At 45.4% G+C, this 16,026-nt stretch overlaps 1 protein-coding gene across 1 annotated transcript; it reads left to right on the forward strand.

Moving 5' to 3' along the window:
• Positions 1-827: 827 nt before the first annotated feature.
• Positions 828-15,757, forward strand: TECTB (tectorin beta; the record flags this gene model as incomplete). Its single annotated transcript, XM_079712021.1, has 11 exons — positions 828-903; positions 1,639-1,829; positions 3,301-3,443; positions 3,549-3,621; positions 7,173-7,276; positions 7,427-7,510; positions 11,381-11,543; positions 13,037-13,109; positions 14,238-14,270; positions 15,370-15,410; positions 15,614-15,757. 11 exons carry the CDS (start codon positions 828-830, stop codon positions 15,755-15,757), a joined length of 1,125 nt encoding a protein of 374 aa, XP_079568147.1.
• Between the last annotated feature and the right edge of the window lie 269 nt (positions 15,758-16,026).

A 16,026-nucleotide genomic window follows, 5' to 3' on the forward strand; every position in this document is an offset into this window, starting at 1 on the left:
TGAACTTCAAGATGAAACTCTAGAAGTTCGGAGTTTATTATAAGACATTAGAGAAAAAAATCTTTAACATGTTTGCATGAACACAAACAGCCTATTTTTTTGTTTAGTACCCAGTGTACCACTGCTGAACTTAAGTCTTCCTAAATTCAGTTTAGATAGCCTGCATATAAAAATAAGAAAGCAAGAAATAAACCAAAGAAAGCAAGATGTAAAAAAAGAAAATTGTCACCTGTAACTATGCAGAAATTGGTTTGCTTCCAATCAGAGTTATTTTTGTATGAGGAGGAAAAAATTCAACTTTTTATTCCACCCCTGGTTTAAAAAGTAGTTAAAAAAAAGGTTCTCCAACTCTGTGAAGTAAAAGAAATTAGCCTCAAGTGGCCGTAACTGAGCTTCCCATCGGATTATTGTGCAAGGTTGCCTTTTATTTCCCCCCCACAGTGGATAATGCATGTTCATTGTGGTTTATCTGGAGCCGGTTTCTTTTACACCCTGGGCTTATATAAAGTCGAGCTAGGACTGGGAACAGACATTTGGGGAGCATCTGAGAGGCAGCCTCCAGTCGGAGAGAATGAAACCGTGGGGAACATGAGCAGCCGCATGTGAAATTGACACTCTCTGTGGTATGAGCCCCATGTTTGCCTCCCAACGCAGACGAAGAGCCGTTAGAAACAAGACGCATGATCCATCTCCTCTGTATGTGCTGATTTGTTCTCACCCTTGATTTTAATTTCTCGCTCGTGTTTCTGACCTAGAATGATCGAGGCTCGGGCCCTGTCAGGACCGTGAACGTTTGGCCAGCTTGATTTGGCCACCGGGCAAAAGCAATGGTGATGAGGGCCTTTGTCCTGTTGGCTGTCTTTGCAGAAGCCTCTGCGAGATCTTGCACTCCAAATAAAGCAGGTATGCTCTGGTGCTAGCCCATTTTCCTGGAAAGGAACTTTTCGTGACACTTCCCTTCGCAGAGTTCATAGCCCTGTGCTTCTATTGTTAGGAAAATGCAATACTGGAGCCAAGTAGAAGCACTTAAACACCCCAACGCCCATCCGGTTTTTCCCACAGAAAGTACAAATCTATTGGGTAAAGTTACACTTTTTAAAAATTAGAGGCTGCTAAATAGATGAACAAATAGAGATAAAATCTTCATATTTTTTTCCCGTTTTCTATTTGACTACTGCTTTTCTGTCCTGTGCCATAAATTACTGTTTCATAGCATTGTGCATAAATGGACATTTTAAATTTTATAGGCTCATTTCATGGGATTTTCATACATATATGAAACCAGATTGAATGGATTGGAAATATATATATATATATATATATAGGAAATATAAATATATATATGAAAATACATTTAATCTGGTTTCAAAAATACATTCCTTAAAATAGGTTGAAGCTTAAAAGTGGGCCAATTATGAATACATATTAAGAATAATGCAGATATTACACAGAGGTTTCAAAATCTGTAAAAGTGGAACTTCAGTGACTGAAGTTGGGGGAAAACTTTCATCACAGCTTATGAAGAATAGTGGGGAAAGTATTTTTAACTAACTGCTTTGCATGCTCAGCTGTAACAGGAGCCCACCATATGTAGATTTTACCAGATCTGATTTCAGACCAAGTCTCTCCTCTTTCCAGATGTCATTCTTGTGTTTTGTTATCCGAAAACAATCATCGCCAAAATCCCAGAGTGTCCCTATGGATGGGAAGTGCACCAGCTGGCGCTTGGTGGGCTGTGTTACAATGGGGTCCACGAAGCAGGTTACTACCAATTTGTAATCCCAGACTTGTCACCTAAAAACAAGTCCTATTGTGGAACCCAGTCTGAGGTAAGACCAGGCCACACGTGGAGGAGTTGCTAAGAGGAGGTAACTGGGCCCAAGAATGAGACATCTTCTGTCCACCCTTAAAAGGATTCAGAATTCACCACTTTCTTTTTAAGAGTCAGTCCCAACTCCCAAATTTCCTGAGATATTAGCGTTATTTACATTCTTTTCTTCTGTCTAGTTTAGGCGACTCTTTGGATTTAAATTTTATTCTCCTAATTCACTGCCTGAGCAGCTAAGCCACCTTCTGTGAGTAGAGCAAAGTACATTTCCCACCTCCACCTCACTTGGAGCTCCGAGCGCATGTTCATGGCTGCCATCCTTCCTGAGCTGGATGGGGGAGCCATCCTCTGCCCGAGACTTGGAAGTGGTGACAAAGGGGTGCATGTGGAAGGCATCTTAGGGACTTCCCTGGTGGTCCAGCAGTTAAGACTCTGCTTCCACTGCAGGGGGCAAGGGTTCAATCCCTGGTCGGGGAACTAAGATCCCACATGCCACGCAGCGTGGCCAAAAAATAAAAAGATAATGGAAGGCATCTTAAAGGAGTGACCAAAGTATAACACAACCCATAATTGGGTCTTGTGAAGCACCCAGGACAGGTAATCAGAATTAAAAGGAACCACAGACATCCTCTCACCAAGTATCCTTATGGGATGGAGGAGAAATCTGAGACCTCCCAGCAAAGCCACTAGTTCGTGGCCACAGAACCAGTAGTGATATAGTCATGAAGGGAGCCTAGGTCTTCTGACGCTCTGGCTGACGTCTAGAACTCCTACGGTCTTGACTGAAGGAGATGGTACATCTATCGGGTCTCAGCTCCTGGGGCTACCTCCTCTTCCTAAAGGTCCCACAAGGATTCAGGGATTTAGGGAGAAGAGTCATGGGCATAATTAACAAAAACATCATGTCTTTGAATATCCTGGTAAAATGAACTAGAAATCATCTGTGCAGTCTTAGGCAGATCACTTCTCAAGTGAATATTCAAGATCCCTTTTAACTCTAATATTTGGTGATTTTAAAGTCCAACAAGTCAGAGGAAAGAATCTCAGAAATAGTGCTCATGATTGGAAGAAGGAAAGAGCAAAGAACCAGGCAGTAATGTTCTAGAGATGGGAGGTGGTGAAGGTGTCACATAAGATTACTCGGACAGGGGAAAGTAAATTAAAAGTTGATGTTGGGAGACAGAGGTTCCTGAGCCAGTCCATTTCGGTCAGAAGCCCAATGGGTATATGGATTTTTTTTTAAGTGTACAACATTCAACTTAGATTATTATAAACAATCTTGAACAGACTTAAGATCTCTTTACAAAAATTATCAGCTCACCTACAAACAAGAGTGGGTGCTATATCAGTGGCAGACATTCATGTCTTCCCATTGGGCTTTTTTCTGAACCATCTTCAGTCATTTATCCAAGAGGCCTCATTCACATCATGGGGGTACAGGGCCACCCTAACCGCCTTCTTTCTTTCTCCAGTACAAGCCCCCCATCTACCACTTCTACAACCACATTGTTTCCAATGACAGCACCGTGATCGTAAAGAACCAGCCTGTGAACTACTCTTTCTCCTGCACCTACCACTCCACCTACTTGGTGAACCAGGCTGCCTTTGACCAGAGGTAAGCTGCTCCGAGAGTGGAGGGCGGGCTGCCTTGCGTGTGTTCTGCAGCCCCTGTCAACCAGGCATGTTTCAGTCCTTATGCAAAATTCTCTCCCCTTTTCAGAGTGGCCACTGTTCATGTGAAGAACGGGAGCATGGGCACATTTGAAAGCCAATTGTCTCTCAACTTCTACACTGTAAGTGGTCTCCAGGTCTCCACTGCTACCCTGGGGCCTTTCTAGGAGATGATGGGATGCTTCCTCAGCGTTTGTTCTCCTCTAAGCTGTATGCAGACCCCCATTCTTGAATTTGATTTGAGACGTAAGCTTTGTTCTAGCTTTAAGCCTCTTTAAAGACCAGATGCAGCAGACATTCAGATTCATAGACTGGATGGAAGAAAGGAAAGGTGCCACAGAGAAAAAAGGGCAATCTTCCCATTTCACAGATGTGAAAATTGAGATAAGAGAAATCAAAGGTCAATAGGCAGTAAAGACAGCCAAGGTCTAATTCTCAATTGATTAGTTTCCACTACAACCCCCTCCAGAGATTTATATTTAGGATCCAGCTCTTGTTAAAACATCGGCACAGACTAGTGAGCTTCCTACCTGGGACAGGGCTAAGGGGAGTGGTTGGGGTTGGCTCCTGCCGGCTAGTTCTTTGGTCTCCAAAGCCCTTTACTTAGTGGGCCTCCTCTTTGTCTAATTTGGGCATGCTGCCTACATTGACATCAAAGCTAAAGGCACTAAGAATAGAATGCTCCAGAGAAACTAAATATGCAATGGCCATTAGCCCAGCTGCCCTCCTGTTTAGATGGGGTGTTCTGTTTTTTAGACTTGCAGCTTCCAGTGAGGGGACATGCACATAGGAAATGGCCCAGCTGGCTAAAGGAAAATGCAGGCAGAAATAGAAACCTTTACTTCCAACATTAGAACCGGAAGATAGCCTTAGAGGCCACCATGTACAACCCATTCATTTCGCAAAGGAAACAACTATATTACCTGGAACTCCACTGACCTTGAACTCTTTGAACTTGCTTTACCAGCTCCCTGGAAGCTATTAACCTTGCTGAACTCAGAAGGTGAGAGCTAGAAGGGATCCTAGAACAACCTAGTCCATTTTACAGCTGAGGATCTGAAACCCAGTGAGGAAATGATCTGTCCAAGACCCCACAGGTGGTCCAGAGCAGTACCCAGTCTGGAACAAGGTCCCCTGACATTGGTCTACAAGGCAAACTTACTATGCAGGGAATGAAGCTTACGTTTCATGACCCTTCACTTCCACAGGCCCTTTTCAAGGCCCTGTGTCTAATTTTGTATTCAAAGTTTTGATTCTTTTAATTAAAGAGGGCTCTCTAAATAAGCTTCAAGGTCCCACAAAACCTAGATCTGCCCCAGGCTACACACCACTAGTGGTTAAGTCCTGAGAAAAGGAAATTCCATATAATCCCTTGACCTATAATCAGGGGGGTTAAAACAGTGTGGATCACCAGGGTGATGAAAGGATGGCAAAACCACTGTAGTAACTGACGAAGGTTATCCAGAGAGGAAAATAAGCTTCACACATTGACAACAGACTCAAGGGACATCCTGATGACAGGCTGTCATTACTACTGAGTCCCTGTCTGGAAATACATGATTGTTGCTTTAACCAGATAAAATTATAGGTATGACCCTATGAAGGTTTTACAACAGTTGGAAATGGAGAGGCACCACGATGTCCATCAGTTATGTGGTGCTAAGTTTCAGACAGAAATATCAAACCTTATAACTTTTTTAAGAAAAAACAAAAATTAGGAAGCATGTCCTCAGCATCACCCAGGCCATCCTCTAGACGGCTAGGCAGACTGCTTCCTTGAACTGGTAGAAATGAGACTAAGGCCTTCCCTAGGGCCCACCAAGACCCTTATAGGACAAACAAACCTTGGCACCGAGGGGGCTCTGAGGTTATAACCGAGACTTTGGTACTGATTAACATTCCCACAATGGGCTCGGTTTCCTGTGCCTTACCCATGAGGTTGGTATTTTTCTTCTCCTCCCTTCTTCTGCTTTTAGAGCATTCTTGTGTGTTCTGAAGCAACAGCTGCTCGCTGCATATATTTCCATCAAATTACCAGAGACCGAGCTGTGCCCTGCATGGCACAATAGAATCAATGCTCTGCTAGTTGCTTAGGATTCTGAGAGCTCCAAATGCCAGGCTCCAAAACCACCCGTTCTACTCAGCATGCTTCCTCTCTTCTCTCTCTACCCCCTTCCACTCAATTCTGCCAATGGTCCGTGGTTGGTATTCTTGGTAAAGTTATTTTGACTCCCAATCCGAAATAAAGGAAGGTAGTCAACTTGTAGAAGTAGCCTAGCACTGTGGTTAAGAAAATAGGCCTTGACATCAGACCACTGGTTTGAAGCCTGTTTCCACCATTTACTAGTTGTGTGACCTTGGACAAGTTAGTTAACCTCTCTGGGCCTCCACCTATGCATTTGTTAAGTGGGGATAATAATAGCACTTATCTGAGAGGTTTGTTATGAGGGTTAAATGAAATAATCCTTATAAAACCCTTTGCACAGCGCCTGGCGCAAAGTAAATGCCCGAGGAAATAGTCATTCTCACAATTGTAAACTTTGACCTTGTTTAAAGTGGAAACTGAGAACTCCTAGCACCAGCACTGTTACCTTTATAGGGTTGAACATCAATGTCAGAGTGGGATTAGGTTGACTTCTATTCAATCCAAATGGTATTGACTATTCCTTTTAGTTAGACAGAAACAAATGCCAAAGCTTGGGATGGAACGAAGGCAAGCAATAGAGACCAAAATCATAGACTTCCAGAGTCAGAACAAACCTCAGAGGTGATTAATCTTGACCTTCCACCCAATGCCCAAAACCTTTCTGCAAGGCTGCTGAGGGATGGGTTCCCCACCTCTTCCAAGGGCAACGGCAAGTTGGACCTTCTCATGTTAGGTCAGCATGTGAAGTCTGATGTCATGAAATCTGGCATTCCGAACTCTGGCCCACTGGTCCCGGTTCTATCCTCTGAAATGATACTACATGTTACTGATGGTCCTTCAACTAGCTCAGGCTTGTCTTTCCCAAACTAAACATCGTCCCATTCTTGGTGGTGCATTCATCATCCTAGTGACTCTTTTCTCTGTATGATTTCCTGGGTTAATGCCCCCATTAAAAGGCAGAGCCCAGAATTTGCCAAAATAAACTGTCCAGGTACTAAAGGGTGAAGCTATCTGGACACAGGTCCCTAATTTTCATGTTACAAAGAAAGTAGGGGGAAATAACACTGAGTATGGCCTCACTGTCAGGTGAGAAGTGGAGAAACTGACCCTTAAAAGCGTTTTGCTTCAGAAATTGAATGAAGTGTGCAGATTCTGTGCTCCACTATGTAACATAATCAGGAAGCTTCCCCTGCAAGTGGAGGTATGATTCCAATATTCCAATTGTTGGTTCCCGGGAGATGGGGCCAGGAGAAGCATCTCTGGCTACACTGGGGACAGCAGTCTATGATTTTGGTCTCCATATAGCACAGTCTCCTGGACATACATGTGATGTCCTCATCCCTTCTGAGATGGCACCAGCATCCTAGGAGGTACAGCCTCTCTGGTCCCTGCGGGTCTCACTGTGGTCTCATGTACCTGTGCCCTTGGGTTGTTCCTCCCCCCTCCCGTCCCGGTTCATCCGCTCCTGTCAGACCCAACTGCTCAGTCTGACAGATCATAACGCCCAGTGTCAATTTCCTTCCAAAGAATGCCAAGTTCACCGTTAAGAAAGAAGCGCCTTTTATCCTGGAGACATACGAAATTGGTTCAGATCTGTTTGCAGGAGTAGAAGCCAAAGGGTTAAGCATTAGGTAAGTGTGTGTTCTTAATGTTTGTATTTATAAATACAAAGAAGAGAAAAAAACAAACAAACAAAAACAGCCCAGAGGCTTTTAAATCACCCAAAGTTTCTAGGCATACAACTCCCTAGCTCACAGTGATGCGTTTTGTTTCATTTCCAGGTTTAAAGTGGTTGTGAACAGCTGTTGGGCCACACCTTCGGCTGATTTCATGTATCCCTTGCAGTGGCAGCTGATCAGCAAGGGGTAGGTACGGCTCTCTGGACCACAGGGCTGAGAGGTGGGGCTAGGTAAGATCCAGGGCTGCTCTGGCTTGGGACAGCTTGGAAGGTAGAGGCGGAGCCTGTTGGGGTCACATCAGTGACTTCCTCTGTGCTTCCAGACTGAGTACTGATACCAGGAATCACTTACGTAGTGCTTTCTAGGTACAAGGTTCTGTTCTGAGAGCTTTATCATATATTAACTCATTTGCCTTACTACAGGTAGGTATTATTACTATCATCCCCATTTTCCAGATGAGAAAACTGAGGCACAGTAGGGGTTAAGTAATATCACATAGTTAGTGTAGGTGTGTGTTTAGGGGGAAGTGGGCAGGTTGGGTTCAAACTCAATCAATCTGACATCAGAACCCTGAGGAGAACTTAGATATCCATGTAAAAAGCTTAGTACATAGTACCTAGCTGGTATTCAATCAATTTTAATAATATCATTGTTTTTATTTACTAATAACTTCATAGGTAACGGGGGAGTTTTAAAATTTGGAGTAGGGGACTAAAGTAATGGGATTATAGTATAGAAATGAGATTCTGGAAATCACACATAGGGCGGTTAGAAACAGAACAGGGGAGGTAGAAAGACCAGATTAGAGGCTGTGGCAGCTCTAGAGCCAAAGGTCATAAGACCTGAATCAAGGTTGTAGCTAAGTGAATGGAAAGAAGGTCATCCAACGTCACCCAAGGGAGGGAGAAGCGATAAAAATTGAGCAACCAATTGCATATGGTAGAGGGAAGGACAGGGCACAGTGTCTGAGGCACATGGGACAAAGAATGCTTTCTGCTGTTGCACCGTGAATTGTGAAGATGAGAAATTGTTTGTCCTAGGCTCCTAGGGAAGAGGGGTTCTGGATAAGGGAGTTTGGATTCTCCTTGAGTTCAGGGATGACATATTGACCTTGAGAAGACAATTGTCTAGAAGCACTTAGAATTGTAACTTTGGAAAACAAAGGAGAGGATGAGTTAGACTAGAGATTCAGGCGTCATCCACACAACAAACAGTAAACACAGAAGAGGCCATTCCCCAACCCAAAGCAGACCAGTTACACTGGAACCATCAGGGCTGGGTAAACACTGCCGCCAGGGACAAAGATGATAAGATAACAAAGGTGAAGCCACTTTGGATCTTTATCTATTTTTATTTAACAAACACTTATACGGCCCTTACAACATACCAGGAATTACTCTAGGGAGGTGCTTTACAAATACTAATTTATTTCAATTTCATTAAACTTCCTATAGAGTAGGAAGTACAACAATCACTACTTTATAGATGAGGAAACTGAGGCACAGATAAGTTCAGAAACTTACCCAGAGTCTAAGCTAGTAAAGGGATGGATGATCTGGGCAGTGTTATCTCTTGATAACACAGGGTAGGACAAGCCAGCAGGCCCACACCCAAGCAACCCATCTTCCTGCAGAGATGGGAGCTTAGTTTGGGTCCTTAGTTCACATCCGTCATTGAATGATTCATTTAGGTTCTGTTGATGATAGTGCAAATCAAATGACCTCAGGGAGATTCTGAAATAAATTGCTGACCTACAGGGACCTTGAAATTACCAAGAGGCATTGGGAACCTCTCTCAAACAATAGCCACACAAGGGCAAAGGCTTCTGCCACACCATGGAATCATCTCCTCAGATAGTTCTAGTGCCCCTGCACACCTAGTGGATGTGTAATATGGCAGAAAAGGGAATGCTTGTGACTTTGGGGTAGTCGCTCCAAGTGGTCCTCAAACTCTAGTGTGCACAGGAATTCCTTTGGGTATCTGCTACACATGCAGACACGTTGTAAACCTACATCAGAAGGTCCCTGGGTGAACCCTGGGACTCTGCATTTAAGCAAAAATTAAAGACACCCTGACCTAGTTGCAAATACTGCCTAACTGAAAATGGCCCCTTGAGGTTGGAGATAAATGCAGGAAGACCAGTGCCAAAGGGGAGAATTAGAAAGGCCACTCCCATAACCTCCCAGATGGTTTTGGTTCACACCAGGCCCTTTGGAAGGAAAACCCAGTTTTCAAGAATGCCTGGAGAGTTTAGAATAAGAATTTTGATCTCAGGTGGGGAAGTGATGATGGTGTGAAAGCCTCCCTGTGGGCATTCCACAATCCTGAGATACCTGTCACGGAAGGACAGGTGCCACAGCCAGAGCCAAGAGGCAGCAGTACCAAGGCATCTAGGCCTGCCTGTTACCTGCCTCCTTCCTGCCGCCAGCAAAGCTCTGCTTTACATTGTTCCCACTGTCTGACACCGTACCTGGACACTCCAGCAGCCAGGAGCTATTTTAAGGACTTAGTCTTGAGTTCGTACAAGGATCTCGGGTTTAATGACCGAATGATCCTTCAAGAGTCTTGTTTCACAGCTCAGAAAATGCCCCTAGCTCTTGTCACTACTCAGAGGCCACCACAAACAGATCCCAGCTTCTGGCCCTGGTCCAGATACAAGGTGCAGTTTTCATGGCTCGTTTCACTCACTCTCAGAGTTAACATCCCCTCCGTCCTACCTCTAATTTGGCCCCTAATGTCTGGTTCTGATGGACTGGGATGGGGGAGGGTCCACCATAAAGTTTCCCTGAGGCGACTGCACTGCTCCCTAGTGTTTGTGTTGAGTAGGAAGGACGATAGAGTCAGAGAAACACGCCAGGCGGGGCATGAACTTCGGGTTCCACTGAGGTGCTGTCCACTGATCCTTAGCTTTTGAACCCATAGACCTTTGTTCCGTAGAGGACAGGTTCTGGTGCTCATCGTCACCTGCATACAGGCCCTCACACTCTGTGGGTCTCGCTGTGCATTCCCGAGAACCACTGTGTCTGTTCCCAACCTGGCTGAATGTCTGGTGCTTAAGTAGGGAATCCATATGTGTTTGGTAAATGAAAAAGTATTGTGCTTAAACCAGGCTTTCCCAATCTCGACACTGTTGACTTTTGGGGCTGGATCATTCTTTGTTGTGGGCTCTGTCCTGTTCCCTGTAGGGCATTCTGCAGCATCCCTGGTCTATACCCTCTAGGTGTCAGGAGTATCTTCCCCCCAGTCATGACAACCACATGTCAAATTTCCCCTGGGGGGCAAAATGGCCCCCAGGTGAGAACACTTGGTTTTGGCAAACGCCCATCTATGTCATTATTTTTTCTTTTACTGCAGTTGTACATTTGGGACTTTGAAACTTCCCAAATATTACACTCTCATTATAGAGAGTTAAAAAAACAACAACATAAAGGTGAAAGAAGAAAACAAAAACTGTCCATAATAGCCAGTGTTAACATTTAAATGGTATCCTTCCAGCCATTTTTTTCTGTGCTCATATTAAAAATATCTTTAGAAAGGTAATTATAGAATAGATATAGCGTTTAAATAGTACAATGTAAATTCAAATTCCCGGTGGCAAAACCTCACCATACACACACAGTAATATGTTGGGTGTGACCTGGGTGTAGGTGGCTGTGAGAGTACTTTGGGAAATGCCATTCCCAGCACCACCATCTTTATTTTGGACATAGGCTGGGAGTCTGTACGTATCCCAGGCCTCCGGAGGATGTTGTCTGGGGGATTTCATTTCTTGGGGACAGAGGTGTGGTAACTTCCAGATGTGTGGCTTCTTGTAAGTTGCTCCACCCTTGCTGTACTCTATCTGTACAATGGGGATGGTCACAGCCATCTCATAGGTCCTCCAACTGACCCCAAAGAAATGAGGATAAGCAAGGTGCTGCCACAGTGCCTCAGAAGGATAACGTGCTGTGTAAAAGCCCAGGGGAGGCCGTGTGTGACTTTGCCTCAGACGCCCCTGCTGGAGTTCATGAGATGACTGTCTCTCCCCCTCCCCTCCTCCAACCCCGTGTGCTCCAGCTGTCCTACGGATGAAACTGTCATCGTGTATGAGAATGGGAAAGACCACAGGGCAACCTTCCAATTCAATGCTTTCCGGTTCCAGAACATCCCCAAATTGTCCAAGGTGTGGTTACACTGTGAGACTTTCATCTGCGACAGTGAGAAGCTCTCCTGCCCAGTGGTGAGCCACCCTTACCGGAATGAGAATATTACCTGAGGCTGTGACGGGGAGGGGACGGTATTTGAGGAGCTGTAGTTTTACCTGGGAAATTGTCAACAGACCAGCGTAGATGTGTGTGAGGACATACTGGAGGAAAGGCTGCTGAGGGTAGGGGCAGACGTTCCAGGCGTGTCTGCCCCGCCACAAACAAGCTGCATGGTCTGGCCCAGGTCACTTAACCCCAGAGCCTGGTTTTCTCATCTTTAAAGATGGAATGGTGATGAGTAATGGCGGCCCTTCTCTTTTCAGAGAGCAATGTTAGGGAAAATGAAAGCAACAACAGACATGGAGATGCTTTGAGAAAGTTAACAGGACAAGGGAGATTCAAAATTCAGCTGGTAGCAATAGGCTCTGGATGGAAGCTGAAGGTAGGTACTTTTAGCTCTTGACTTACCAGCCTGAACGTCCGTCTCGGAGACTTAAGATGGACAAGAGAGATGTTGCAGGAATTCGCGACATGAGGTCACAGCTGTTCCGACCACGTGAGAGGAAGGGCCCAGCTTCCCAGGCATATTTAGTAGCTCATGCAGGAGGGTCAGTTTCCCCTCCGCCTCCTCCACCAAGAATTTGCTGCAGGATCAGTCAACATGCGTAATGAATTCAGGTGGAAGAAAATTTTCCATTGCGACCAGGTGTGAACATGGTCCTTAGAGCAGTGGTTCCCAAGTGTGGTCCACACTGCTTCAGCATCACCTGGAAACTTGTTAGGGATGCAAATTCTTAGCCCCCCACCCCACCCCCTGGCCCCAGACCACCTGATTCAGACACTCTGGGCGGAGCCAGCAATCTGTGTTTTAACAAGCTCTTCAAGTGGCGCGCATGTTTGAGAACCACTGCCTTGAAGATCTAAAAGTGTTAAATTCCAAACTGTTACCTCCTCCAGTCTATTTGGACCGGAGGCCTCAGTGAGGAAGGACTGAAGAGGGTACCTTCTCGCATTGCCTATAGTAACCTACATAAATAAGATGATAATCTCTATTTCTGTTGATTCATTTAGCCAGACAGTGGCCACTTATGAGCACAAACAGAGAAAGGGAAGGGAGTAGAGAAACACTTAACTGTTCGTGAAAGGATTATTATTGGCTCTACATTTAAAAAAGAAAATGAACCAGAACACATTTTGCGGGTATCCACGTCTCAAATCACAGTGATGAGAGTAACTATGGGTAAAAGCCTTACTTCTCATCAAAAGAAACGGAGTCAGTTCCTCCCACATGCAATGCGGATTTGTTCCAGCTTGAAGAGTTAAGGACGGAAAGATTTCTTCCTTTTCTCAAGTTGGAGAAGCAACGAAATACATCTCTCTGGGTTATAAAAACAATAAGGGAACTAATGTCTGAGGCCTGGGGAATTTTGACTCCGTCAACTTTGTGACTTCTTAAAAAAAAATCTCTTTTCTCTCCTGTGTGTGTTTCTCATGCCGCCTCTCCCCTCGTCTTCTCCTGGGTCTCCAGACTTGTGACAAACGAAAACGCCTCCTCCGGGACCAGACTGGGGGCGTCCTGGTCGTCGAGCTCTCCCTCCGTAGTAAGCTTCTCTGTTTTCCAAATGGTTGCCCTCACACTGGGCTGCGTCCACAGGCACGGCCGGTTTGAGCATTTTAACTGAATTGCCAAACCAGTTGTGCCTGTAGACACAACCTTTACCTGCAACGCGTCTCCTCACCTGGGGGGTGGGTAACTCACGCCCGATCAAGGAGGTTTATTAACTACCCTGAAAAGTTCGGTCTGTGGCCTCAATTCCAATGTCCCCCAGGGACTAGGAAGTGCTGAGCTGCCAGACACAGTGCAGGTGATAATAATAATAGAAAATGAAACGTACGGGGGCGTCCAGGGCATGTCAACAAAACTAGTAAAGGAGCTGGGTGGGCCCTGGGGTTTCAGAAATAAAGGAGACCCACACGGGCCCTGTCCTCAAGAATGTACCATCCAGCAAGGAGGGAGATGCTAAATGCTAAGGGGAAGGGAGATTACTGTCAGTGGAGGTGGAAGAGGTAGGGTCTATGGGAATAGATGGGTAGGCAGCTCAGCACAGTCAGGCTTAGGGAGGACCTCTGCGAGTCATCTTTAAGTCTGACCTCAAGAGTGCTGTGACATCAAGGGGGGGGCAAGGCCTGGGAGCTTTAGAGGACAGTCATCCAACTCTGGTCAGGAGCCCAACCCCATCTGCTGCCTGATTTTGTATGACCTGTAAGCTAAGGGCAGTTTTTCCTTTTTATGTGGTTGAAAAAAATCAAAAGAAACAATATTTCATAACACAAAAAAATTATATGAAATTCAAACTTCATTATATATTCGGAAAGTTTTATTGGAACATAGCCACACTGGTTCACTTAGGGCTTGTCTCCAGCTACTTTCGACAGCGTCAAGTAGTTGCAATAGAGACCGAGTGGCCTGCGAAGCTGAATAAATTTACTATCACCCGCCCTTTTCAGAAAGTTTACCAACCCCTGCCATAGAGAGCCAAGATGAAAATGGTGTGAGATGAAGCCTTTGTCAACCCTGCAAGAAACTTTGTGCTAAAGACAATGGGAGCGGGTTGGTTTCATCAGGGGAGAATCCAGTCAGGTTTGTGTTTTAGGAACGCAGCTCTGAGACTTCTCCCTCTGTGATCTTTTCTTAAACCTTCTGTATTCTCTTTCTTTACTCACTACAGGCAGGGGATCCTCCGGTCTCTATAGCTTCTCAGGTAAGGAAAAGAGACAGCTCTGGGCAATGCTTTTAACAGGCAGATGTGTGTTTTAAAAGAGGCTTACCTTTGGCCCCAGCAAAGCCTTTACCTGAATGAGGTGGAGGGGGATCGGAGGTCGAGAGGTCTCTCTGCAACCAGCCCCTGAGCTCTGAAGGGAGGGAGGAGCTGGGGGTAAGCTGGATGAAGCAGAGTTGGTTCCCCACCCCCCTACCAAGTCTAAGCAAAGACATCACCAGGTGGTTCCTCTTGGGTTTCTGTGTTCGGAAAACGTGATTTTCAATGATCTGTTCATTCAACAAATATTTCTGAGTCCCTTCTATGACCCTGCCCCTCATGAACTCAGTGACCTTGGGCCATGACCCCACTCCTGCATTCCCCAGTTTCCTCTGTGAAATTGGGTTAATAATTGCCCATATCATACACAGAAATTGTTGTGTGGATTAACTATTACAGCTAAGAGCACTAAACAATGCCCAGCAAGCAACAAACATCCAGTAAAGATCAGCCATAATTACTGACTCTGTACCAGGCACTTTTCTAGGTGGTGTGACTCCTGCAGTGAACAAGGCAGGCAAGGCTCATGCCCTTCCTAATATGCGTGAAGTATGGTGGGTGGGGCTGAATAATGATTTAGACAGCAGTCCGGGAAGCATCTTAGAGGAAGAAGCATTTCAGCTAAGACCCAAGATCTCACCAAATGATGCGAGAAGATGGGTAAGGCCGTTCTATTTATAAACAAACTCACAGATGTAAGATTTGCTCTCACAATTGCAGGAAATCATGCAAGCCAACCGTCTGAGACTCTCAGATGCACCATCTGGAGTCTACAGTGAAACTCACCATCACTGTATTATCGAAGTTCAGGTTCCCATCTGTCAGAGGTCCCTATCCTAGGTTTATCTGCTGGGTTCTTTGTACTGATGAAAGTGAGCTATGGAAACCCCAGAGGATGAACAAAACTATGTACAAAATGTGCAGGGTTTTATGAAAACCTACGTAACGTCCTTGAGTTGACTCACTTATGTTGAGTGGACTCTTGTTGAGTTCTCCTTGCTCCTTGTCGAACTGTTTGCCTCCTTTCCTGTCTGGTCCACAGATGTTCTCTATCACCTCATCGTGATGCTGGGCATTTGTGCTGTGTGCTGTGTATAAGGGAGAGCCAGGCAGGCAGCTGCAGCTCCTCCTCCCAAGACCATCTCCTCTGTCAATGACAAACTCACATTCATTGTGCTGCCAAAAAGAACAAACAGAAGACCGTATTGCTGGGGAGCAGAGAACAGCGCTTTGCCAAATATGTGTTCCAGTGATTTTTGTGAATTTCAGTGATTGTTTTTCTTCAGTGCCCCACTTCCTCTTGTGACTTCCTGTGGCTCTTAGATCCTGCCGTCCCTCCCCTGCAGCTGGCGGAGGAGCCTCCTTCTCCCATAGTCAAGTCGAGACTGCAGCGGACTCCTTTGAAAGCTATTCTAATTTTAAAAGACTAGCACACCCAACCAAGCGCAGCTGAGCATGTTGAGGGGAATGTAGGGCATAAGCACCTTTAAAGTACTGAGAACAGAATGCACAGAAACAACCAACTTTGCCGAAGGACCCTCTGTCTTTGAGGCTGTGCCATTCCTATCTAAGGACCAGAGCTGAGCCACCAGGCGGGGGTTCTAATCTTTCAAATGATGATGTGGGAATCAGAGTAGAAAACATTCGTTTGCTCAAACCTGGAGCGAGAGCCCCCAGTGAGTGCTAACCCAACCGGTGT

Source organism: Hyperoodon ampullatus (genome assembly GCF_949752795.1).
Source record: "Hyperoodon ampullatus genome assembly, chromosome: 1".
Lineage (NCBI taxonomy): Eukaryota > Metazoa > Chordata > Mammalia > Artiodactyla > Ziphiidae > Hyperoodon > Hyperoodon ampullatus.